We start from the raw sequence: 24,648 nt of genomic DNA, 5'->3' as shown, positions 1-24,648 counted from the left end.
ACAGCTGAGAAGAACTTGTTGATTCTTCTCAAAACATGGAGGAAGAATTTTCATTGGGAAGTACTTTCATTCACAGAGAAGCTCTGGGAAGCTTATCTTTTCTGCTTGCGCTAAAATAAGATTTCTTTCTCTTATGTAGGAGCACAGTTCTAGAGGCATGCTGTAGCATTAGAGTCCATACACACAGTCCCATATACAACTCTGCAGAGCACCCATGTTCCCAAGACTAAAGACTACCACTGTCCATCAGAGACTCAAGCACTGAATTCTGGCAATCAATCCTGTGCAACTCAGCTTACCTCTCACTTCCCATCCACAGGAAGGGGTGAGACTAGGTTAGAGAGTCCGTACAGCCACAGGGTAGAGCAGTGACAAGTGTTCTGCTCCTTTGATAGGCAGCTTTTTCGTGGTGTAGTAGTGGATGACTTCAGGAACACTGTCGAAGGGAGGGCTGTTCTGACCCAAGACATATTTCTCTTTGGTTTTCATCAGTTTCATGTGCATAAAACCTTGACTGCTCCTGCAAGGAAACCAAAGCGTTAGCTCATGCTTGTGCATAGGGAAGAGGGGAGCAGTACCACGACAGTTGCTCCTTCATGATGTAGGGGAATGTAGGAGAACAAAATGTAAGTAGTTGCTGGGTGACAGGTCAAGACAGTGGCCAGGCTCTGACAGACAGTGACTGTAAGCTGCAAAACCCCATGGACAGTCCAACACAAAGGCAGCCTAAGCTAATATTTTGTTTTCACCACCTGTGAATTGATCCAGAGGTGTGCCAGAGGACAACCCCTTTCCTTTCCCCCCCAGTGTTTTCCTATGAACATTTACTTTTCACTACAGCCAATCATTACTTCTGACTCAAAAGGTATCATTGGATTTGGCCTATCAGAGGCCTGAGGCTCTCTTCATAGAAACATAGGCAGGCCATGAGGCAAGACCTGCCTTGTCCTGTCCTGTGGAGACCTCAGGACAAACCACACCCATCCCACCCCTGCAGCAACTGCCCAGAACATAGCTATGCGCAGAACCTGGTGGCTTCAGCTGTTAAAACTTCTTCAGATGAGCCCATTCCCAAGCTTAATGGCATAAAGACTTTCACCTGCGCTGTGCTGAGCAAAGGCTGCTATCCTGCAGGCAGAAACTGGTCTGTGACTTCCATACCAGATGCATTATATTCCTGCCTGCCTGCCTGTACATGATGTTGCCTCTTTGAGTGAAGGCTCATGATTACACAGGAAAGATGAGTGGCATGGTAACTGCCTTGTCTGCTGCTGCAAAAGCAACCCATCCAATGTAATGCCACTCTGACGGGTAGCACTCACACTGCCATATAGTACAGTAGGTGGTAGAGCTGACCACATCTCTGCCTAGCAGTGACTCTTCAGTGTCTTCTGTCTTTAGCATGACATATAGCCTGTTCTAAGAGTGTAGAGTTCAGACAGGACAAAACAAGAGCAAAGGACAGCTCCTACATTTCAAGATGTTAAAATGAGGCCTAGAAGGTTTTTACAGCTTGCTTGATGCCTCCCTCCTTAACTTTCTGGCTCCAAGCCATTATTTCTTCCAGGTGCATCCAGGGACAAAGACAATACTGTTAAAACTGGAGTCAGCCTATGTCAGCAAGGAAACCCAGTTTAAGATGACATAGAAAGCTACAGCAGGAAAATAAATCATGCTATGTTAAAAGCAGCTTCTCTGAAATCTGCCATTTTCTAGTTAGCACGTGCAGCATTCCCTTCAGAAGTGCCTGTAGCACAATCAAGCTCATATTATTTAAGTGCATTCAACAATTCTCTGACGAAGTGACCATTTCTGGTTTCTTTCAGAAATCACTGCAGGCACTGTAATTATAGCTCTACACACTTACAATCTTGCTTTAAATATCTATTTCTTAGTGGAAAAAAAATGTCTTTTGAATCATAATTACTCTCTAAATTATTTCCTTTAAACAAGGGTAGAATCTTTAAATACTTTACTATGAGGACAGATGTGTTGTTCCCTTCCTTCCGTTCACTATGCATCTGTTTTACTACAAAATGCCTTAAAATTGTGCAGATAAATTAATGGAATCACAGGTGCACACCAATTTCAGGAATATAGCAAGAACTGCAGAACAATCTGCCAAGTGCATTTCAATGCAGAAAGGGCAAGGACACATGCCCTTTTTAAAACAGGAAGAAAATGCATCTAATGTAAACAAACTGCTACAAGCCATGTATTTATGACAGACAGACATTGCTTCCCTAATAAGAACCTGTGTACATACTTAGGTTTGGGTACTAAATAGTCAGTATACAATGTCTATGGCTACCAGAATTCCACAAACAAACAAAAATATCTTTTCTACATCATAAGAGGTCAGCCTTTTGAGAGGCCACACTCACACTGAAGGTGAGTGAAAAAGAATGGGACCTAGAAGTTATGGATAGCAGACTAATGGAATTCACCCAAGGCGAATAGAAAGCTTCTGCCCTTGGGATGGAATAAACCCAGGGAGCAGTGCAAGCGGGGGCATAACTGGCCAGAAAAAGAACTATGGTCAACAGGACATAACATGATTCAACAGTCTGCCCATGAAGGCTTATTACAGTCTGGGCTGTGTGGCAAAAGTGTAGCCAGCTGCTGGAAGGAAATGACTACTTCCTCTACAGAGTACTGGTGAGGCTGCATCTGTATCTGTATCTGTAACTGGTGTGAGGCCCCCCCATAGAAAAGTGAAGCCAACGCTGGAGCAAGTCCAGAGCAGGGCCACTAAACACGGGGGTGGGAGCACATGATGTACAGGGACAGACTGAGGAAACTATGTCTGTTCAGTCTGGAGATGTAAAGGTGAGATGGATGGTGTCAGGTTGCAGTCATCCATTGCCTAAATGGGAGAGTTACACAGAAGACGAAGTTTCTCAGAGTAAACAAGCACAAGCTGCAACAACAGAGTTCCCACTGGACACAGGGAAAAGCTTCTTCCTCATGAGAGTGGTGCAGCGCTAGGACCAGGCTCACACACGTCAGGAGGTCTCCATCCTCACAAGTTTTCCAAATTTACCTGCACAAAGCACTCAGCAACCTGATGAATGTGTCCTGCTGGGAGCAGGGCGTTGGACAAGACACTTCCAGAGGTCCATTCCCAAATAGATTCTCTCTAGAAGTCTATTAATAATCTTTACCATTTGTATATTTTCAGAAACCACTAAGTAGAGCTTCTAGTTCAACAACAATTTCAATTTGAAACATTTGTAAAAATCTACTATTAAAGAAAAAAGATTAAAAAAGAATCAAAGAAACATGTAAAATTAAATTTCAGGACTCCTAAGTAAAACTTTCCTGAAATTGAAAATGTGGGTTTTGTGCAATTATTTCACAAGAAAGTACAATAAAATCCACCTCCATTTCAAGCTAGACACAAAACACTATTAAGGGGAAGACCTGCAATGGCAACAAGTTTTGACACCTGAGAGGTTCAAGAAAGTGAGAAGTCAATCCAATGTGATGGCAGACACTACAAGGTGACAAGGTGAAGGCTGCATGGCAGATAGCTCAACTCCTGCTGTTTGATCTGCCCTTTTTGAACCAGCCAGCAGGGATGACATCATCTTGCAACTGTCTGTAGAGTAATCTTGCAGTTTGTGGATATAAGACTGTAGACAAGCTGTTGCCCTGCATGCATGTCTGTCCCAGTCTGACACAAGAGCTGAAGAGCCAGCTATCCTAAGCTGGGCAGAGGAACAACTACTGACTCCTGGAAGCAGGGAATATGGTACTTTCCTGTGCATTTGTGCATTTTAGAATAATAAAATCTTCCTTTTTTTTTTTTTTTTTTTATTGGTACCATCTGCAAATTGTCAGCTTAGACCTGGGAAAGCAAAATCTGATTGCATGGACAAAGGATGAAAAATCTTGAGCATAATGAGCTTGCCAGACAAATACAGTGGAGACCATCTCCATCAATAAGCTAAAGCCATGGCCAGCTGACAGCTAGTTCCTTTGGGGTAAGTAACCCATTCCGTTCCATTCACCACTTCAGCTCCTTTTGGACCAGTGTTCTGACTTGGCAGTCAGGGCTTCAGACTGTTTGCTTAAAAAGAAGGGAATATTTCTGCTGCTGTTTTTCCCCTTCATTGCAAATCAGCTGAAGTATGGCACGAACTAATAGTACTGTGACCATATTGTTCCACCAAAGTACAGTCTATGGCTCATAGTGATGCTCCACAATGCAGCTCCAGCAGCCTTACTTCTTATCTTTTTGGTTTTCCTAAAAAAACCCCAGCATTACTTTCATTAAGTAAAACCCAGTCTGAATGGAGAGCCCTCAGAAATAGATTTCAGAGGTCATTTTGTGTGAAGGCTGAGGAATAGCAGAGGTGGCAACCGGGAGCAGTGTAAAATTGACCTCAAAGCTTTGCAATGTCAAGCATGCAAATTTTATGTTCATGAAGAAGAAGAACCAAGAGGCAAGAATGTTCAGTCAGTGAACTGATTTTACTGATTGCTAGTGTTTGCAGACAATAGTTGCAATGGTAATGTAACGCAATGCAAATGTAATGCAATGCAAATGTAATGATGGGCTGGGTTCTAATTTCTACCCTGGCTACTTTTCTGGATGTCTGGAACTCTTTAAATTGAGCATTATTCCAGGCTTACTGGTGGACGAAAGCAAAGTTATATTTTCAAATACTTTCTTCCTTTACTCCCTTCCTGAAAAACAAATTAAGTTGAAAGAAAGTCAGCTTAGTACTTTGAAACCATGCCCTTGAATCAAGCACTTCCAGGTGTATAGGATTTGAAACACTATGGATCCCTCTGTGCTGCCTCTCCTTCCCCATTTGGTCTTGAAATGTGTCTTACAGTGTCCCCTTTTCTGGTATGCTTGGACTCATAAAGAATCAGTGCCTACTAGGAACTGGCAAGGACAGAATGCATCTACACTTGTTTAACAGCACTATTGCTGCTAGACCCATGACTAGAATTACACGGAAAGGATTACAGGTTCAGAAAAGAACCTGGAAGTTGTACTCCTCCCTCTTCCTCTCCTCCAAACCCTTACAATCTAGTCCAGCATTAATCCAAAACCCAGAACTACCTTAAGTCTATGGTCTCAACTTTGGAAAACAGGACCTCTTCTACAGATCAATCCTGCATTTTCATGATGACAGAAAACTTTACTTGCAGTCCCCTTTGCTATTTAGGGAAAACCACATGCCTGTTTATGAGTCCACAGGATCAGGATGTCAATAGGCACCATCCTCTCTGAATTCAGCTCTGTTCTCCCTCCCGTGGCAATGACTGTGCAGAAATTATCTGACAGAGCAGAAAGTAAAGCCCATTACTGTTTTTACTCACAGTTTGCACATCTAGCTAACTTGAGAAATAATCCTTATATAAAACTGAGAATAGCCACTTTTCCCAAAACTGAAATGCGAGTCAGGAAATGAAGTGGTGCAGGTATGGTGCACGCTGCTGCAAATAGCATTGGGAAGGGGAAATCCTGACTTAGCTGAATTAGCTATTATTAATCCTGAATTAGCTATTAGAGCCCAGCATGTAGCTGGTCTTCACTGAGTAAGATTGAAACATAATACCCTATACTGAGATGTTTTATTGTTACATTAGGAAGGCAATGCTATGAGCTTGATGTGCAGTGAAGTCGTTGCTGGACACCTAAAATATGCTTATAAGTGAGACATGGCTCTCCTCTTCCCTTTGCACATCTACTTCCACTTCTTTCACCAGCGTGCTTGCTAGTAGAGAACAGACATAATATAAGGACACTTGCAACTAGGCATTTCAATGGCAGCCAGAGAGTGGGAGCCCTGGTTCACAACACAGTTACCAGGAGTATGGATCTCCAGTTTTCACCCAGCCTTATGCAATTAAAACTGGGTTGAAGGAAAGAGTGGGAGGGTATGAGTGAGGCAAATACGTACAATCCTGAAGGAATATAGAGAAGAGGAAACACAAGGAACAATGTAGAGCTGCTGGAGGAGGTACAAGAGAATGCACAGCTGCCCTCAGGCCTTTGGGATCATTTTGTTCTAGGAAGGTAGAACATATTCATTCCCTCTTCTGCTATGGAGAATTTAAACAATGCTGACAAGGAACCCCAGCTCTCCGGATCACAATCCATCGAAAGATGCTTTTTGCCTCAAACACTTGTCATCAACAATAACAATTCCTTGTTTCTAACTGAGATGAGCAACACACGAATCTGTACATCATAAAGACTTTCTTTGATGCTCCCAGAGGTAGTCAATTCACATGCAATTTATTTTCCCTGGGTAAACTATGGTATTTCAAAATAACATACATTGACACAAGCAACCTAAACTACCCTGATGAATGCTTTAACTACAGGTGTATTTTAATTTGGTAACAAAGCAACTTTGATGATTGTTTTATATATTTGGAACAGTCATTTTTGGAGTTTGAATCAGACAAACAACACGTGCAAATTCCCCGTGCAAGTTAAGCCTGTCTGGCCTTCTCAAAGTCTGCAGAAGGCAGAAAGCTTTTCCTGCTATTGGAAAAGATTATTTCAGAGATGTCTCCATTGTGCAATATTCAGTTATATTAAATGAAATTAAGCAAGCGCAACCATCTTTTCAAATACAGGTGATTTTTGTGTAGATTCTTATTGCCAGACATTGCTGTGTTTTGGGAAACCTAAAGTTAGTCTTTTGTAACTAGAGAAAAGAAAACCATAAACCCAAAAAACTAGAGTAAGAGCTTTTGTGGCATTTTTTTGTTTTTTTGTTTGTTTTTAAAAAAGCTTTCTACATGAAGCTAAAGAATAGACTTTAAATCTCTGACACTTAATCTCAATACAAAATCAGGGTGTCATTCTTCCTTTTTTAGCTGTATCAGAAATGTATGGTATTTAACTGAAAAAAAAATAAAAAATGCTGACTCACATGTGCTGATGAAGATCACTGAAAAGCACTGAGATACCTAGAAAACAATGGTGAATATGAATGCCTGGAGGATGCACGCAACATTTAGACAGGAATAGATGCTGCAATTTTTGCCCAAGATTGATCTTGGAGACACGGAGCTACACAATTACCAGAGCTTACCTCACCCCACAAAGTAATTTCACATCCCACTGACCTACACATCAGATACTTTCCCCTTTCTATGACTAAGTAGAATCATTTTGGCCCAAACAACAATAATAACAAAGAAAACACAGGGTTATTGATCAAGCAATGCAACTACAGATGACAAGAAGTAACTCATTAGATTTCAGTATCAACCCAATCAGATATTGGAACCCTTGCTTTAGTGAACCAAAACGGAAAAAGGCAGTCCCCCTACATATTGAACACAAGTGCCTTTGGCTCCCATAACACTTAGGTAGGCTTGGAATTGCATTTAGAAAAGTCAGTTTCAGCTGTCTAATTTTGTCCAATTGTAACCAGCATTCTATCAACCAGCATTCTTGACAACTTACTTCCACAGGGTGATTTTCTTTTTTTTTAAACTTAAATTAAACCCCTATCTTTCTCCTCTTTAAAGGGATTGATTATGCAGTTACACAACAAAGACCATTTTATTTTTTGTCCCAGAATGCGCCAACAATTTTTGGACATTTTGCAGTGACAGCACTAGTAGTACAGTGCCAGAAACTGTATATTGGAGTTCACTGCCTTTTTCCAGTCAACCCTAATATATATAAACAAATCATCCACATTCACAGCAGAGTTTACTCCCAACACAGATTAAAGAATTTGGCAGGAGATGACAATTTACACTCAAATGCTCCACACAAAACAACGGGGAACTGTGAGTTCATTCCTGTGTATGTATGTGGGTTTGCGTAAATCCAACTTTTCCTCATTATTTTCCCTAGAAATTCTCTCTCCCTCACAGATACTTCAAAATTTGTGCCCCTTTATTTCAGGTAGTCACTCACGTGGGTATACAGATATTCTGCCTGCTCCTTACCTATGACAGGTAAAAATATATCTGTCAACTATCCCATTTGATCTAAGACCCAGCTGGAGACTATCTTTTCGTATTTCATGGATCGTGGATTGTCCATAAAACCACCATAGTGCTTCTGTTACTGTTGCTGATCCACTTCCCAGTCCCAGGGAGGTCAACAACTCTCTGCCCTCATGCTCCTGCTCATACAACATACCTGTGCCACATCTGGCTTCTGGAGCTCTCTTATTGTGCCTGCCTACATATTATGATGATAAAGATGCAAAAGCATCAGCCCAAGGATACAATAGAAACAGCAGGCTTCATCAGTTTTTGGGGGGAGGAGAGAGCAGACCCCACCCCCAAAAAACCCCAAGAACCAGGGGGCTTGAACTCACTAGTTTTCCCACCAGTGAGTTGACCATGTCTTCTGCTCACAAATTGCTGTGAAAAGCTCATATACTGCATGAATCACTGCAAAAGCAACATATTTGCTGTTTTAAAACACAGCTTCTCAGGCCTGCCACACTCATACCAGCTGAACCCACACCAGCTGAACCCACATAAAAAAGTAAAAAAACCCTACAGCTAGGATGCTCAGCCTAGTGGGAGGATGCAGGCTACAGACAGCTGAGTGCTTTTCAGAACACATTAATTAACAAGTGAAAGGTGACCACAGTCATTTGAAAATATTTTATTAAGGCTTCTGCAGCCAGTCATAATTTTTAATCAATGTGTCTAAACAGTGGAGCAATCTCTCCTCAAATTTATTACACTTAAAGAAAGTAACAGCAAGACATCACATTTGATTAGATAACCAAGAACAAACTCAATAATCACTTTAGGACTCTAGTTCAATACACTGTCAGAGCAAGCCTGGATGGCTCATTGCTGTAGCTTCACAGCTTAATTTTCAGCACTGCTTTTCCATGTTCAAAGTATGGTCACAGCAGAGACCCGTATCCATTCTTCAGGGCTGCGTTGCTGCCTTTCAATTTCAACATGGCTGAATTGGGAAACAGGCCCTAAGGGGTCACACGGAAGCAGCTCTAGTGTTCCAGAAGAATATATCTAATCAAGCTGGACCCTGGGATATGGAAATCTAGTATATACCCCAGTTCTCCTATTGTAACATGAACTCCTTCAGTTTGGCTGGTGAACATTTGCCTTACATCAATAGGTTTTACTTGGTTTACAATGCTCAGCTGTGGAGTAGTACTCCCTTTTCTCCTATACATCAGAGAGTCTTCCAGCCTCTCATGTGGAGGGTCCTAGCTCAGGACAACTCCACCTTGCTTTTACAAGTTTGACAACATTCTTTTGTGGGGGAGTTGGTTTCCATGCAACTAACATACTTACAGGCCTTAAAATCTTATTCAATCTGCCATGAGACCGCACAGCTGACAAAGGATTTGGTGCTTTACCCTAGCTATTCCCCTATCTAATGAGTAGGGGGAATGTTCTTAGGAACAACAAAGGAAGACAAGCAGAAAGTCACAAGGAGATTTGACAGAGGTGGGGAAACTAAGAGGTGTTATGGTTGAAATCCAGTAAATCTTTTTATTTGAGATGTTCCTATGAAGCCTTTGTTCTTTGAGATGTTCCTATGAAGCCTGTTTTTCGTGGGAAAAATCAGCAGAAAAGGGCAAAACTCGTGGGTTGAAATATTATAATTTAACAGAACAGACAAAGGGAAAAAGAAAGAAAAGAAAGAAAGAAAACACAATAACACCGGTAAAGGAATACAAGAACGCGATTACAGTACCGCCGCGAAGCGCACCGACCAGACCCGCACCGCCGCAACCCTCCCCCGCGTGGCGACTGACTCCCCCGCCCCGGCTAGCTCCTTTTATAGCGGGGCATGGGTCACGTGCTATGGAATACGTGCCTCCCCTGCCGGCTCCTTGGAAATTAACCCCATCCTTGCCGGAACCAGGACACTGTGTTAAGTCATGCTATACGGTTTTTGAATCAATGCACTGAAGAGGTGGGACTAAATTATGAGATGAAAGCATAAGGGAAGTGTTTGAATACGCAAAGCCTGCTGGGGTAGACTTGGAGGGTAGCCTTGGGGCACAAGAAGCCTTATTGGCCATGATAAGTACCTATTATGCCTGCGGACCTAGCAGCAAGCCAAACCGAGATTCAGTGATCCATTCTGGTAGACATACCTATAGCTAGCAATAAAGGTCCCAGTCCTTCCTGCAAAACATAGCACTATGGGTCTGGCAATCATGGCACCCCTTAATTTTCAAGGTAAGGAAAATGTACTGACAAGAACAGAGTAAGGTGTGGAGAGAAACATGTTATCCAGCAAGCAGCTTATGCATTAAAAAATCAAATAGAAGTTACTGTAATTGTATGAGAAGCATGGACACTCCCACAGTTTTTGGGAAACAGGGGAAGCATACATCTAATCAAATGGCCTCTGAGAAACAGATATCAAACACCTGGCAGCCACACCACAGAACATAACGCCTAGAACAGAATCATGAAATGTGGGGCTTAAGGCCATTGCCTATGTTCCCTACAACCTCTTACCATCAGCTTCAATTTACATAGCAATGAATTTGGTGAAATCATGGCAGGAAACAGTTAAAACTACAGTCAGCTTCAAAGCCAGTAGTTGCATATTAGCATATGCCTGCATTCTCTAACATTAGTGTCACAGAATGCTTCCTGGGATGTCATTCCATGGACACACAGGCCATATAGTGTGTGCTAAGCAGGGATAATGTACAGACCATACTAGAGCAAGACACACTACAAAGACCTAGGGCAAGTTTCAGAAGAAGCGAGCAGCATAGTCCAACCTGCATGGGAATTCAGGAATTACAGAGAAGCACTGCTCATCTTTTCCACTGAAACGTCTACCAACTCAAGAGCTAGGACTCGAGAACCATAGCCTAATGCAGTTATTATATGTAAAATGAAACAGCTGACAAGATTGCAAGTTTGTAACAAGAGTAAATTACACTGGCTGGTCAGACTTAATTTTGTGGTACAGCTTTGTTAACAAATATCCCCCCAAGTGTGTCTTTATAGTGTGCTACTAGATGCTCTGCAGCCAGTGCTTTTCGTTTCATACATCACAAATGCACCAGTGAAATAAAACATAAGTTTAATGCTGAAAAGGTCTGTTCCGAACATCATTTGACTATGCACATTTAACAGCAACCTTCAAAAGCCCCCATCTTTTGTAGGTATCTCACACTTACCTCAAGCACACCCAAGCCTGCCTGTTACAGGAAAAGTGGGCAAAGCCGCTTTTTATACCATCCTATGATGCCAGTCCTCTTGCTAGCCTCATGTTGCAAGGGGAGCACTGGATTGGTATGGCAACACATGGTCAAGTTCTGTGCAGCAGTTGTAAGACAAATGCATCGTTACAAAGAGCCTCTTATTTGATTGGCATTATCAAAAACACTGCAATGAGACAGCTACACACAACCTCAACCACACTTCTGCCAGCAGCCCAATGACTGCATCTCCTTTATGATTTTCTTAAAAGTGAAGTCCAGTTGCATATCCTACTCATACCCTAGTGATCATAATGAAAATTAACTGCCTACCAGTAACATCAGCCAGCAATTTAAGTCTACAATTGAACATTTCAGGGGCTCTTTTCTGTACACAGAAGTAATTTGACTTCCAGCAGTGGGATCACCACCATGAACTAGGCTATACACATTCTCAGTACAGTCTGAGGAGGGGATGGCTGCTTGCCATTGTGTCTATGGTTAACTGCCAACCACTCCATGCACACCTTGTTTGAGCACTTTTGTGCTCAAAGCCATACATATGTCCTGGTGAAAATGGGAGGTGAAATAGTGTCTTATATAAATATCACTCAAAGATGAAGCACTGGGACAAGTACAAAGCCACCTGAACACTGACTGCACCACTGACAGATTTAGCCGATTCACTGGAGTCAACAAAACTATGAAAGAACACACAGGCTTGAAATCTCTCTTACAGAATAGTCTGCGTTGGAAGGGACCTTTAAAGGTCATACAGTCCAAGCCCTGTGCAATGAGCAGGGACATCTTCAACAAAATCAGGTTGCTCAGAGCCCTGTCCAACCTGACCTTGAATGTTTCCATGGATGGGCCATCTACCACATCTCTGGGCAACCTCTCCCAGGGTTTTACCACTCTCAGCAGAAAATATTTCTTCCTTATATCTCGTCTGAACCTACCCTCCTTTAGTTTAAAACTATTACCGCTACTAAAAAGTCTGTCCCTATCTTTCTTATAAGTCCCCTTTAAGTATTGAAAGGCCACAATAAGGTTGTCCCAGAGCCTTCTCTTCTCCAGGCTGAACAACCTCAACTCTCTCAGCTTTTCCTCATAGGAAAGGTGTTCCATCCCTCTGATCATCTTTGTGGCCCTCCTCTGGACCCAATCCAACAGGTCCATGTCTTTCCTGTGCTGAGGGCTCCGGACTCCACTCCAGGTGGGGTCTCACCAGAGTGGAGTAGAGAGGCAGAATCACCTTTCTCGACCTGCTGGCCATGCTTCTTTTGATGCAGCCCAGGATACAGTTGGCTTTCTGGGCTGCGGGCACACATCGCTGGGTCATGTACAGCTTTTCATCCACCAGTCTTTCTCCACAGGGCTGCTCTCAATCCAGCCTGTATTGATACCGGGAACCCAGGTGATGCTGTGACTCATGTGCAGGACCCTCCACTTGGCCTTGTTGAACCTCATGATGTTCACTCGCGCCTGCTTATTGAGCTTGAACAGGTCCCTCTCAATGGCACACTGTCCCTCAGGTGTGTCAGCTGCACCACTCAGCTTGGTGTCATCTGCAAACTTGCTGAGGGTGCACTCAATCCCACTGTCTACATCACTGATGAAGATATATTACACGGTACCGGCCCCAATATGGACACCTGAGGGACACCACACATCAATGATCTCCATCTTGACATTGAGCCATTGACCACTCCTCTAGATGTGATCATCCAGCCAATTCCTTATCCACTTAACAATCCATCCATCAAATCCTTATCTTTCCAATTAGAGAGAAGGACGTTGTAAGGGACTATGTCAAAAACCTTACAGAAATCCAGATAGATGACATCCATAGCTGTCCTCTTGTCCACTTGTCACCGCATTATAGAAGGCCACTAGGTTTGTCAGGAAAGACTTGCCCTTTGTGAAGCCATGCTGGCTGCCTTGAATCATCTTTCTGTCCTCCATGTGCCTTAGCAGAGCTTCTAGGAGGATCTCTTCCATGGTCTTTCACAGAGGTCTCGTCACAGAGGTGAGGCTGACAGGTTGGTAGTTCCCAGGGTCCCCCTTTTCACACTGTTTAAAAAATGAATGCAATGATTCCCTTTTTCCAGTCACCAGGGACTTCACCTGACAGTCATGACTTTTCAAGTATCATGGAGAGTGGCTTTGCAACTACATCAGCCAATTCCCTCAAGACTATGGGATGCATCTCATCAGGTCCCATAGATTTGTGTATGTTCAGGTTCCTCAGGTGGTCACGAATCCAATCTTCTCTTACAGTAGGAGGGACTTTGCTCTCCCAGTCCCTGCCATGCAGACCATCCATTCAAAAGGTTAGGCAAGAGAGGTTGCCAGTGAAGACTGAGGAAAAAAACTTGCTGACTACTCAGCTTTCTCCTCATGTGTTATTACCAGCTTGGCAGTTGTGTTCATCAGGGAGGGTACACTTTCTTTAATCCCCCTTTTTGGCTGACATACCTATAGAAGCCCTTATTATTCGTTGTGTTCCTTGCCAAGTGCAGATCCAGCCCTGCCTTGGCTTTCCTGACCCCATCCCTACACAAATAGTCAGCACAGTATACTCCTCCCAGGATACTCATCCCTGCTTCCACTGCCTGTGCATTTCCTTCTTGCTCTTTAGTGTAACCAGCAGGTCTCGACTCAGCCATGCTGGTCTCATGCCTTCCTTTCCTGATTTCTTACACGTGGGGATCAAGAGCTCTTGCACTCTATGAAAAGCATCCTTAAAGATCTTCCAGCTTTGTTCTGCTCCCTTGTCCCTGAAGGCAGTTTCCCTGGAGGTCCTATTGAAAAACATGTTGAACAGCTAGAATTTTGCTTTCCTAAAATTCAGGGTCCTGACTTTACTCTTTGCCTGACCCATACCCGCCAGGACTGAGAACTTCACCAGTGCATGATCACTGCAGCCCAGGCTGCCTCCAGTCTTGATGTCACTAATGAGCTCGCTTACACTGGTGACCATCAGGTCCAGTATCACATCCCCTCTGGCAGGGCTGTCTATTACCTGGCTTGAGAAGTTATCCTCAATGCACTCCATAAGTCTGGATTGCCTACAGCTCGCCATGCTACTTTTCCAGAAGATGTCGGGGTGGTTGAAGTCCCCCAGCAGGTTGAGAGCCTGTGAGCACAATGTCTCCTGTAGCTGGAGTAAGGCAGCTTTGTCAATAGGGTCCCCTTGATTGGGTGGCCTGTAGTAGACACCAACCACAAGGTTCCCTTTGTTGCGTCAGTCTCTAATTCTTACCCATAAGCTTTCAACCTGCTCGTGGCTATTCTTCACAGAGAGATCTTCACAATCTATCAATTTTTTGATGTAGAGGGCAACAACTCCATCCTTCCTTCCTTGCCTGTCCCTTCTGAACAGCCTGTAGCCATCAATCCCAGTCATGGGATTTGTCCCACCAAGTTTTAGTAATGGCAACTAGGTCGTAGCTTTCTAGATATGAAGTTAGAAGCACAGTGGCTTCTAACTTCCACTGTTTGCTGCATGCATTGGTGTAGAGGCACTTCAGCTGAGTTACATTCTTAGAGGAAAATACTGTAATTTCTTTGAGGTATTTCATCGGTGTTCCCCTGTTGAATTCTGTTGCCTCAGAAGCTCCTGGCTTATCTCTGTAAGACTTGAAGTGTGTTCCAGTGTACCCAGCATGTCTCAGAGCAATAGGTTGAGGGCAGCGGAGGCAGCAGATCCCTAAGAGGTGGATCTGTCCAGCATATCAGACACTCTGTTCCCCTCAGAAGGGAGTCACCTACAACTACAACCCATCCTTTCTTCCGCATCAAGGTGGTCGTGACAGCTGCAGGTAGGGCTTTTTGACCTTGGCAACACCACTGGTGTAGATGAACCATCATCTACATCATCCAGTGACTGACCTTCCACTTCCAGAGCTTCATACCTGTTGTACAGAAGCACTTGAGAAGGTGAGGTAGGCAAGAAGTGGGTTTGTCTGCTGCCCCAAGCACGCACTTGCCTCCATTCACTCCTTTCCTTTAAGCTACTGCCTTCTGCCTGGTAGAGGGAGTATACAGGATCCTCTTGATCCTTTTTTTTTCTGGTGGCTGTTCCTGTTTCTGTCTCAGGGAGCGCAGAGCATGGTTCCACCAATCTATCTCTTTCTCAGACTCCTTGATGCCCTTTAACCTTTATACTTCTCCTCATAGCTCTGCCACCAGGCTGATTGTCTGCTTGGTCACACCTCACACAGCTGTTCTCACTGCTGCCATCCATTATTAGTGAAAGGCTCTGGCAGGTTCTGCATTCACATTTCAACAAAAGATGAAGAAGCAGGAGGTCCTGCAAGTCAAATAGTAATGAGGATGTAAGATTGCACAGCAATGAAGTGAATGAAGAGATGTCTGGCTGACCTCAAGGTAAGCATGCATAGATGCAAAATAACTGCATCACAGACTGATCATATGCCTCTAGGCAAGGGAATCAGAACACAAAATAGTATCATGTGTTTGGCACTTTGAAGGGCTAGCTTTCCACAGCTAAAAGTAGTCATAAACCAGGTTGATTGTGAGAAAATATTTCAACCAAGGATCATGAGTGAAACCTGAGAACTGTCCAATAACTGAATAACTGAGCTTAAGGAACAAGATCTCCAATTACCAAAAACTCTTCAAAATCTTACTTTGACTGGAAAACCATCTTCAGTAAGGAGAGGATTAGAAAACAACAATGAAATTCAATGTCCTAAGTGGGGGGAGAAAGCGAAGACAGCCTTATGGCAGTGAGTAAAAATCAGATGAAAACAACAGCATCAAACATAACTTTGTCAGTAGTTCGCAGATTGTAATGGTAAGTGAGATGGCAAGTAAATAGAAGCAGGTCTAGCAAAGGAAGCAGGTTTGCATGATAATCTAAGGGTGGTTAAATGACATGATCCTTTAAGCGGACAGATACTTTGAGAGAAAACACTGATTACATCTGCAGGATATCAGGAGACCTCTTGGAAAAAATGAAAATTCATCACCAGCTATGGACAGGACATGAATTCTAACTGCAATACCAAGGGCTCAAGAGGATTATGTGAGCTTTGGAGGGGCCACAGGTGAACAATCATCATCACAGGGAGCTGGTATACAGAATTAATAGACTGCATCAAGAGGTCAGAGTCAACACTAGTTTTAACAAATGTATGGCAGAAAAGGTGAAAAGTAGTGAAAAAAACTTCTGGTCCAGAAAACACAGATTGGAGGATGTCAGTCATTTAGCTACATTGCCATAGAGCAAGTTATGGGGGACTTAAAATAAGTACCACCAGGAAATCTGGTTGAGAAAACTTAGGAATAAAACATGCAAAGGCACTACAACACACAAATGGACATTAAGGGCCTTCATTCAGATGTCCAAAATTGCAAAATATAAATTTAACTGTCACCTTTTCCTCTTGAAGTTGTGTTCAGGTTGAATAACAAAAATCACTGTGCTGATGCAAGAATTTAGTGAAATACTTAAAAACAAAAGTCATATTCAAAGACCTGCGTGAATTTATGGGAAAATTTAAGTCTGTATCTATATGAAAGATATGCCATTAACACTTCAATATTTGAAAATCTCTAGAGGACTACTGTATCAGATCAAATGACAAAAGGGATAACAGGAGCTGAACCACATTTCTAAAGCAAGTGTGTTTCCATTCAAGGAAGACCTCTGTATTACAGAGAGATCCCAACAATAATAGCAAAAGATTTGACATTTTAAAATAAAGTCCTACAAAATATTTTCCTTAAGCCCTAGAATAGAATCTTAAAACTGAGTTAATTGATGGACTTCTACTCCACCCAAAGTGGGGATATAAAACCAAGCTGTTTAGACCATCAGACTAAACCAGGCTGGACTAGATGTTGCCCTTTACTTCTAATGAACCTACAAATGTGAAAAGGATAAGGTTTGGTGATGTCTATGAACATATTACCTTGTTACCATCAAGTATTACCATCATCCCAGCAGCAAAACATGTCTCCAGAACAGACCTATGAAGAAACAACGTAAAAGCCAAACTGGCAGGAGTAATGCTAGTATAAAAGGTAAGTAGGCCTGTTATCCCAGATCTACTTGAAAGGGTAACTTCCACATCAGACCCTATCCTGCAAGAAGGAAAGAAAGGAAACAATTCTCTTTGGACTTGTACTGCCTATACCAAGGTCAAGGGTCTTCTTTTTCTTCTGCAGCAAAACCCTGGAAAATTTTCCTTTGCTGGAAATGCAGGTGAGCTTATGTCCCTGCCCATAACAGGAAGGTTGGACTAGATGATCTTTGAAGGTCCCTTCCAACCCAAACCATTCGATGATTCTGTTCTACGATATGTTGAAGCCAACATCTGTAATGTACACTGATCAGCCTAAGGTAGGTGGGGCAAGTTCAAAGCAGCACTAAGACTGGAACAATGCTCACTTCCTAATTCTGATTAGAAATTCATCCTTGATCCTGGGCTTTTTAATTTCAAGAGTTGTAGCACTACTGTACATCTCTACAACAGTAAACCACAGGAAGCCTTTCTTCCATGTACAAAGCAAAAGGAATAAAATCCCCAAATGATACAATTGCTTATTCAACCTGAAGCAGAAACAGCAGGAGCACTTCAAATTAGAAGCAGAAAAAAAAAACCCCAACCAAGTTTATTTAGTTTAATGGGCACCAAATGAAGACAAAATCTCTTAACATCCCCTAATTGCAAGGTCCTAATTCAGTGACTGTCACTATACACCATGCAGATCAACAGTCAAACTCTCTAAGTGCCCTTCTGAACTGAATCAATGCAGCAATGGACTGGATCATTGTCTTTTCTTTCACCATAGAAGTTATGGCTTATAAATTACATTTATTACATTTTACTGACAAGTACTTACTTCAGTGAAAGAGAATAGTCATGCTTGCTTGTTTGACTATTTCTTACAAGGTAGCTACACTCTTTACATAAACGTAACAGGTTTTCTGCATCTGTCCGACTGATTGCTCCATGATACCATCTAGGAAAAAGCAGAGAGATTAATACACACACATATTCCATCTTATATTCCTTTCACAGCTTTGTTTCTTTAAGGTATCAATAATGGTTAGTATCAAGTGAATATCTTTAAAATCTAACATATTGTGGGTGAAAACCACACTGCTTGCATTGTCTGAAGTTAACTTTACAACTTGGAGGCCTGTAGTCCCTGTCAGCTGAAGGAAAAACTTAGATCAAGAGAGCGTGCAACAGGATTGGATTGGTGTATATATTTATGTAAGAAATTCCCACTCAGAGCAACATATTATAATCTCTATCTTGCAAGCAGTAGATCCACAACATATATATTTATTTCATCCCTGTGACATATCAGTATTTCAACTTATATATAAAAAAAAAATGAAATGAACAAAAGCTAACAAAAAGAAAATCACATCTTAAGTACATGGACAGCTAATAGTGGAAAAATTTTGCTAAAATAAATCTTTGAGAAAGGAGAAAAGTGATAAAGTGTGAAGATCTATAACAGACACTTGTTCTAAACACAGCTGCGACAACTCAGAGTGCTTGAAGTAAATCTGTGGTGCATCTGTGAAGTAGGTATGATCAATTCAGGGAAGAAAGGAAATGGGGACAGGAGAGATGGGTCCTTCACTAAACTGACCACTACAACCAAAGAGCCTGCTCAGCACATGCTGCTTTGTATCAGCAATTAAAATCTCACAGTCCAGTAGTAAATGCTTCGATCCTTCCCCCAGGTTTCCCAAGCAATATAATATTCTTGGCCCTGCACTGGGTCAATTACATCTCTGAGGAAGATCTCTCCCTTCCTGCAATTGCCAGATGCACTTTGAAGCATGATGTGACACTACCCCACCTGCCTAAGCAGGGTAACGCTTCATCAGAAGTGCCTGTTATAACCAGGAACTGTCACTGGCCTTGTGCAAAAAAGTCTTCTTCCATTTGTTTTAATTTTAATTCTCTGCTGAACTCACTCTAAAGGGGACGTTCCAACTAAAAAGTAAGTGAATAAAGACCAGACAGATCTCTTTGACAGAAGTCATGCTTTTAACTAATTTGTGCCGATATCAGCTCCGTTGTCAAATCTGATGAATATGCTAAACAAAAATTCATGCTCAAATTAAAAATTCATTTTGTGCCTGTTACAACCAAAGTCTGCAGTAGAGAAAGCTAAAAAGAGGGTTATACTATTGTGTATATTCAAGACAGACTAGAAAGGGAGGCCCTGACAGCTCCATCGCTTCACAAATAAAATGGAGATGCAGATGCAAATGTTTTCAGGCAGTGTTCTCCCTATCTCCCATTAGGTATTTACTGCTGAAGCATATTTCTCAACAAGCAATTTAAAGACTAGGTTGTCTTCTGAGTGTAAGGGAAGAATATTTACACAAAGTGTAAATCAGCAAATGGATTTGGGAAAGTCTAAAAATTATTCCTATTAGCTATAAATATTTTTTCTTTCTTTTGTCCCCCAAAGGCCAAATAAAACCAAATTAGCCAAAACCAGGGAGATACCCTGGACTCTGATATTCAGAGGGAAGTATTTCATATATTCTTCAGATCTGGTGTTCTCCAGTTGGCAGACAGGTTCATGGAAAAAGAATGCAGGGCTGGTTCCAGGAAGCAAAACCTGCTTTTAAAATCGTTGGAAGAAAAACAGTGAAGTATGAAGACAACTGCTGATGGGAGAACATCTGATTCAGAAGTGATATGACTGGAAGCTGTTTTGCCTATAGCTGAGAGTAAGCAGCAGTATCGAGAAGTGTAATTGCTTGTGAATCATATGCCCATGTGAATGGCGCACTCAGATTACACTGTTCTAGCTAGCTAGCAAGACAAGCATATTGGTATAATCAGCTTGAAGTTCCTGACTAATTTGCTGTTTCAACAGTATTGGGTTTGTTTGCACTGCGTGTGTCAATTTTTTTAATAACAACATATATGTATTTGTTTAGAAAGATCAAAGATTCAAATGTCAATGATGTGATCACAAAATAGTGAAATGACTTGTGAAAGATACCAATGCAAAAGAATGGGACATAAAAACTTGAAGACATGCATGTCTTCTAAGATATTCCGGAAAACATAGTCACAAAATGCAAACCTGAAAGCAAAATTCAAACATAATCACACATTTGACCTTTATCAGAATTTCGTCCCAGGATTGAAAGCATCCTGAGTGTGGTTTATAGATCGTTCTTCCTGATGTCCCTTACTTTCTCAGTGGTCAGGTTTCAGCCACTAAGTGGCCACAGCTCCACTGAAGACGGGACAGCTGCATCAATTATACAGTAAGTATAATCAGTTACTACAGCTCATATAATGCACAACACTACTCTGTTTCTGAATTGGTCAGAGCAAAATGGGAAGTCACAAGACCTTGCATAGAAGGCTGGGAGGGGATTTACTTTCAATAAGACACTGGAAGCAACAGAACACACTTTTTTCAGTGAAAACAGTGAAAACTGTTACTGAGGAAATGGAACAAATTAAATCAATTCCCCTGGATCCATGAGTTACTAAGTTCATAATTACAGATTCCTTAATCACAAGCAACTAAAAATATTTTCTTGGTATATTATCACACGTTGGTATTTCTGCATGTTTGGGAAACAACCTATCTATCCACTTGTCAACTTGCATGCTTCCTTTTCTCTAGATCTCCATTTTTGTAGAGAAAGACGGAATGGTTTGGCATGTGCTTTGGAGAGGTCTCACACTACTAAAACTTGAGCAGTTCGAATTATTATGAATAATCTAAGGTACAATAAATCTAAACTCTTCCATTTTCTGACACATTATTGTTAACAGTGCATTCAGTTCAGGTTTGATCCTACATAATGACAAATCAAAAAGAATCTCATGTGATTAACATGTGAATAATTAAAGGAAGCAAAACTAGCACTGCAGTTTTCAGTTATTATCAACTGCAGTTACATACAACTGCATTTATACCAAAAGAGAGAACTACACAATATATTTATGAGTCAAAAGTTAATTAACAGATTCTCAACTTCCTGCAGTATTTTAAATGTATTTTTTGGAGGTATGGTGGGCTGGAACTACCCATATCTGAGCACCAAATTTTACAGTCAAATTTATAGCCTTCTAGTCATTTGCCTAACAGTATCAGTGAGTGATTTCACAGTAGTGGTTGATACTTCCCCTGTTGAAGATAAGTCTACAATTTGCCAATGAGCAGATGGTTCAAAGGCTGAGGTTTTTTGGATGGAATTTTGGACACCATGCAGTTGATGTTATTCTCTGTTTCAAGCTTAAGTTTCTAAATATTGCGTGTAAAAATAGAGTGTCAAAGGAAAAGGAACTTCTGGAACTACCTTCTCTCAGATGCAATTGACAGAGGGGATTCTCTCCTACTGAGGATCTGAAGTGTGAAAGGATTGCTAATCCTCTCAATAACACTACCATTCAGGAACAAAGTATTCCCACAAAAAGCACACTCACACCCATGCTAAATTATGCCCTCCCTCTCCTATAAAAATAAATTTTGCATCTAACTTAGAATGACAGTGTATGGAGTGGGACTGCCATCAGGGATTCAAGACACAGCTTCCTCACTTTACTCTATGAATCCATTGGCTTCTCAGTGCTCACAAATATATGTGTAAATTGCTCCATAAGAGGTCTTTTCTTTCTTTGTGTAACAGGGCCCTTCTATGAGGCTACACCTTTGGCATGATACAGGACAGTGGGTCATTCCATCACACAAGCCAGCCTGTCTAAATGGTTCAAGGAAGGGTAACAATACGGCAGGACAGAGGCCACCCTCATGGATACCAGACATTCACTCCAGGGAATTCCCCCAGAACTTGAGTTTGGAGCTGACAAAGCTGCCGCTAAATAGCACCCTCAAGTTTGACACCACCAGAGTATGATCACAGAATGGTCAGGGTTGGAAATAACAGTCTCTTCTGTGAAAGCTTTGTAAGTGGTCTTATCAGTCTCCTTCTGGAACAGTATTACAGCCAGATGCAAGGCACATCTGAGGTACTAGATACATGCTATGCAGCCACAAATATATGGAATTTGTGCAGTTTTAAAGCACAATTTGTATAGATGTGATATACACCCATTTTCCCTAATGCAATGTAATCAACATGGTTGAAAGTGGAATAACTGCATATACTTGGCTGATAAAATTCACTGTTCCTGAGATGAGTTTCCTGTTTAACTCTGGTTTGTCCCCCACAGAAGTTACTTACACTTTGCAGGATAATAAGAATAGCTTTTTGTGAGTGCTAACACAGGGGATACTGAGGAAGAGGAGCTGGACAGCAGGATCTGGGACACTTGCTGCTCCTGTAAGTGGGGTGGCAAAGAGCTAGAAAGCAATTACTGTGCTTGCTTACTTACATCTGCTTTTCCAGTTGAATAGTTGGATCTATTCTCTCTCCCAGGATCCCACAAAATTCTGGACTGCCATGTTTGATGTGTTTAAAGCCTCCTCCAGGTGCTCTTAACTGCCTGCGCTGGTCATTTGAGGGACAAGGAGGTGCTTGCCGTTCTTCACTTCCATTAAATTGGGCTGCAAGATACACAATAATTACCTCTCCAGGCAAGGTTAACATGTATTAAAATAGTTGTAGCACTCAGAGAGGTTTCACACTTCCCAGGAAGAATAAACATGCACTCAGTACCATTAAGATGTAGTCGTTTATCTCCAAAGATAAATGTATCATGTAAAGGTGTTTCTAACTATGCAAAATACAGTCCTAAAACTCCATTACTTTTCCAGTAACAAAACCCTCACTCTCCTAAACCTTTTAACAATAACTAGCGCTTATCTTAACATTTTATACTTTCTTCCCCAAGAGATGATAGTGTTAAACAAGAAACAGTAACAAAGACAGGCTTTCAGTCACCTGCCATAATTAAAAAAACAAACCAGTGAAAACATCAAGAATCCAGCTTGCCTCAGTTTATGTGGAATCATCCTACCAGTGACCTGTGTGCAAATCCAGACAGCTAACACCCTTCTATCCACATCAGAAATACTGGCAAGCAGCAATGAATTAGAAGTGTATCCACTTATACAAAGCTGGCACAAAGTTTTTGTCTTGAAACACTAGGGTACAAAGTGATGAAATGAGAAAACGGCATGTTAGTTTCTCTCACAAACTATATTCCAAGAAAAGCAACATGACTTATTTTGCATAGCTGTAATTTCTTAGAGCACTGCAACATCTGTAGCAAAGCACATATGAATGATGTCAGCATCCTCATTCTGCACTTACTACACTTACACTTGCAGATTCTACATATCTATAATTTAAAAAAAATTAAAGGACAGAATACTGACAGAAACAGTGAAAGAAGCTACCCACAGCATCTTCCTGACTCTCACTGCCTTCTATGGTTTGCATCTTCATCAAAAACTAACGCTCCTAGTTCCAAATGGATTATTTGTTTTAAGGTCATCTAGCAGAGACCAGGCAGAAAAAAACTTCACTGTATCAGGAGGCAAACATCACAATGTGCACAAACATACACAGCACAATCAGCTCCTCTGTGATTTTCAAAAGCAATATCAGAGAAAATGTTACAAGGACAATTAAAGAGACTCCCTACAACAGCATGTGGCAGATCTCATGCATTTAAACCTTAGCTTGTATAGCACACAGCCAATTAGGCATGTGGCTGGTAGTACTTACTGTTTTAAAGCAACTCTATACAACAGGAAGACAGCTGTAACGTTCAAAAAGATAATGCATACAGAATAGATATGTGTTGGATGTGGAAAATGTTTTGGAGCATTTTTTTGTTATTTTTATATCCTTTCCTCATCAGGCTTAGAACACTTCCAAATTTCCCCTTTACCCAGAGAAAGTAGGCAAAATCTATATTAAAAAATTGGGCAAACATATTCAATAATATTCTGAAGTATGCATAGCAGAAATATGCTAATTATTTCTTAAAATGGAAACTCAAATTTAACCTCATTACTGGATAATGAAGGCTGATTAGTATAGTGAGGAGAAACATTGCACGTGTGTACTTGCCAGTGACATATATGCACAGCACTATTATTTCAACCGTAAGAAAAACACCTGGATGTAATTTGGAAACTCTATGAAAATTAGTGAACTTAATGTCATTTTCTGACCAAGCAACCTATTTCGGACACCAAAAAATTCAGTTCACAAAACAAACGTGAAACTCAATTCTGACAGTAAACAACAATATATTTACAATGTGATGGTTAGAAGTAGGATCTGCTGTCCAAAAATAGCAGAAAGTTAAATTTCAGATGCTTTTGAATGTTTTCTCTGGCTGAAAAGCTCAGACATGTCTCTGGACTCCTGCACTATTTCTTTTTTTGTGTGAATTAAATTGGCAGGAAGAAGCAGTCTGAAAGGGATATCCAGGCTAATTAAACTGACAAGCGTGATACCCAGTCAGGCACCAACATTGCTATCATGACTGACTTTCAGCTGCTATAAACCCCCTCTAAACCAAAGCTGTAGTATATACAG

At 41.4% G+C, this 24,648-nt stretch overlaps 1 protein-coding gene across 1 annotated transcript in view; it reads right to left on the bottom strand.

Moving 5' to 3' along the window:
• Positions 1 to 336: 336 nt before the first annotated feature.
• The window catches only part of SHB (SH2 domain containing adaptor protein B), a gene marked incomplete at both ends in the record, with an annotated part of 73,525 nt that continues 49,213 nt past the window's right edge, over positions 337 to 24,648 (bottom strand). The window contains 3 exons of the mRNA XM_082497648.1: positions 337 to 520; positions 18,033 to 18,152; positions 22,529 to 22,700. Of these exons, the coding sequence (XP_082353774.1) occupies positions 337 to 520; positions 18,033 to 18,152; positions 22,529 to 22,700 (476 nt within the window). The remainder of the gene's footprint in view (positions 521 to 18,032; positions 18,153 to 22,528; positions 22,701 to 24,648) is intronic.

Source organism: Vanellus vanellus (assembly GCF_965231255.1).
Source record: "Vanellus vanellus genome assembly, chromosome: Z".
NCBI classification, from domain to species: Eukaryota; Metazoa; Chordata; class Aves; order Charadriiformes; family Charadriidae; genus Vanellus; species Vanellus vanellus.
Note: the sequence above shows the minus strand (reverse complement) of the source record. Positions and strands in the feature narration are given on the sequence as shown.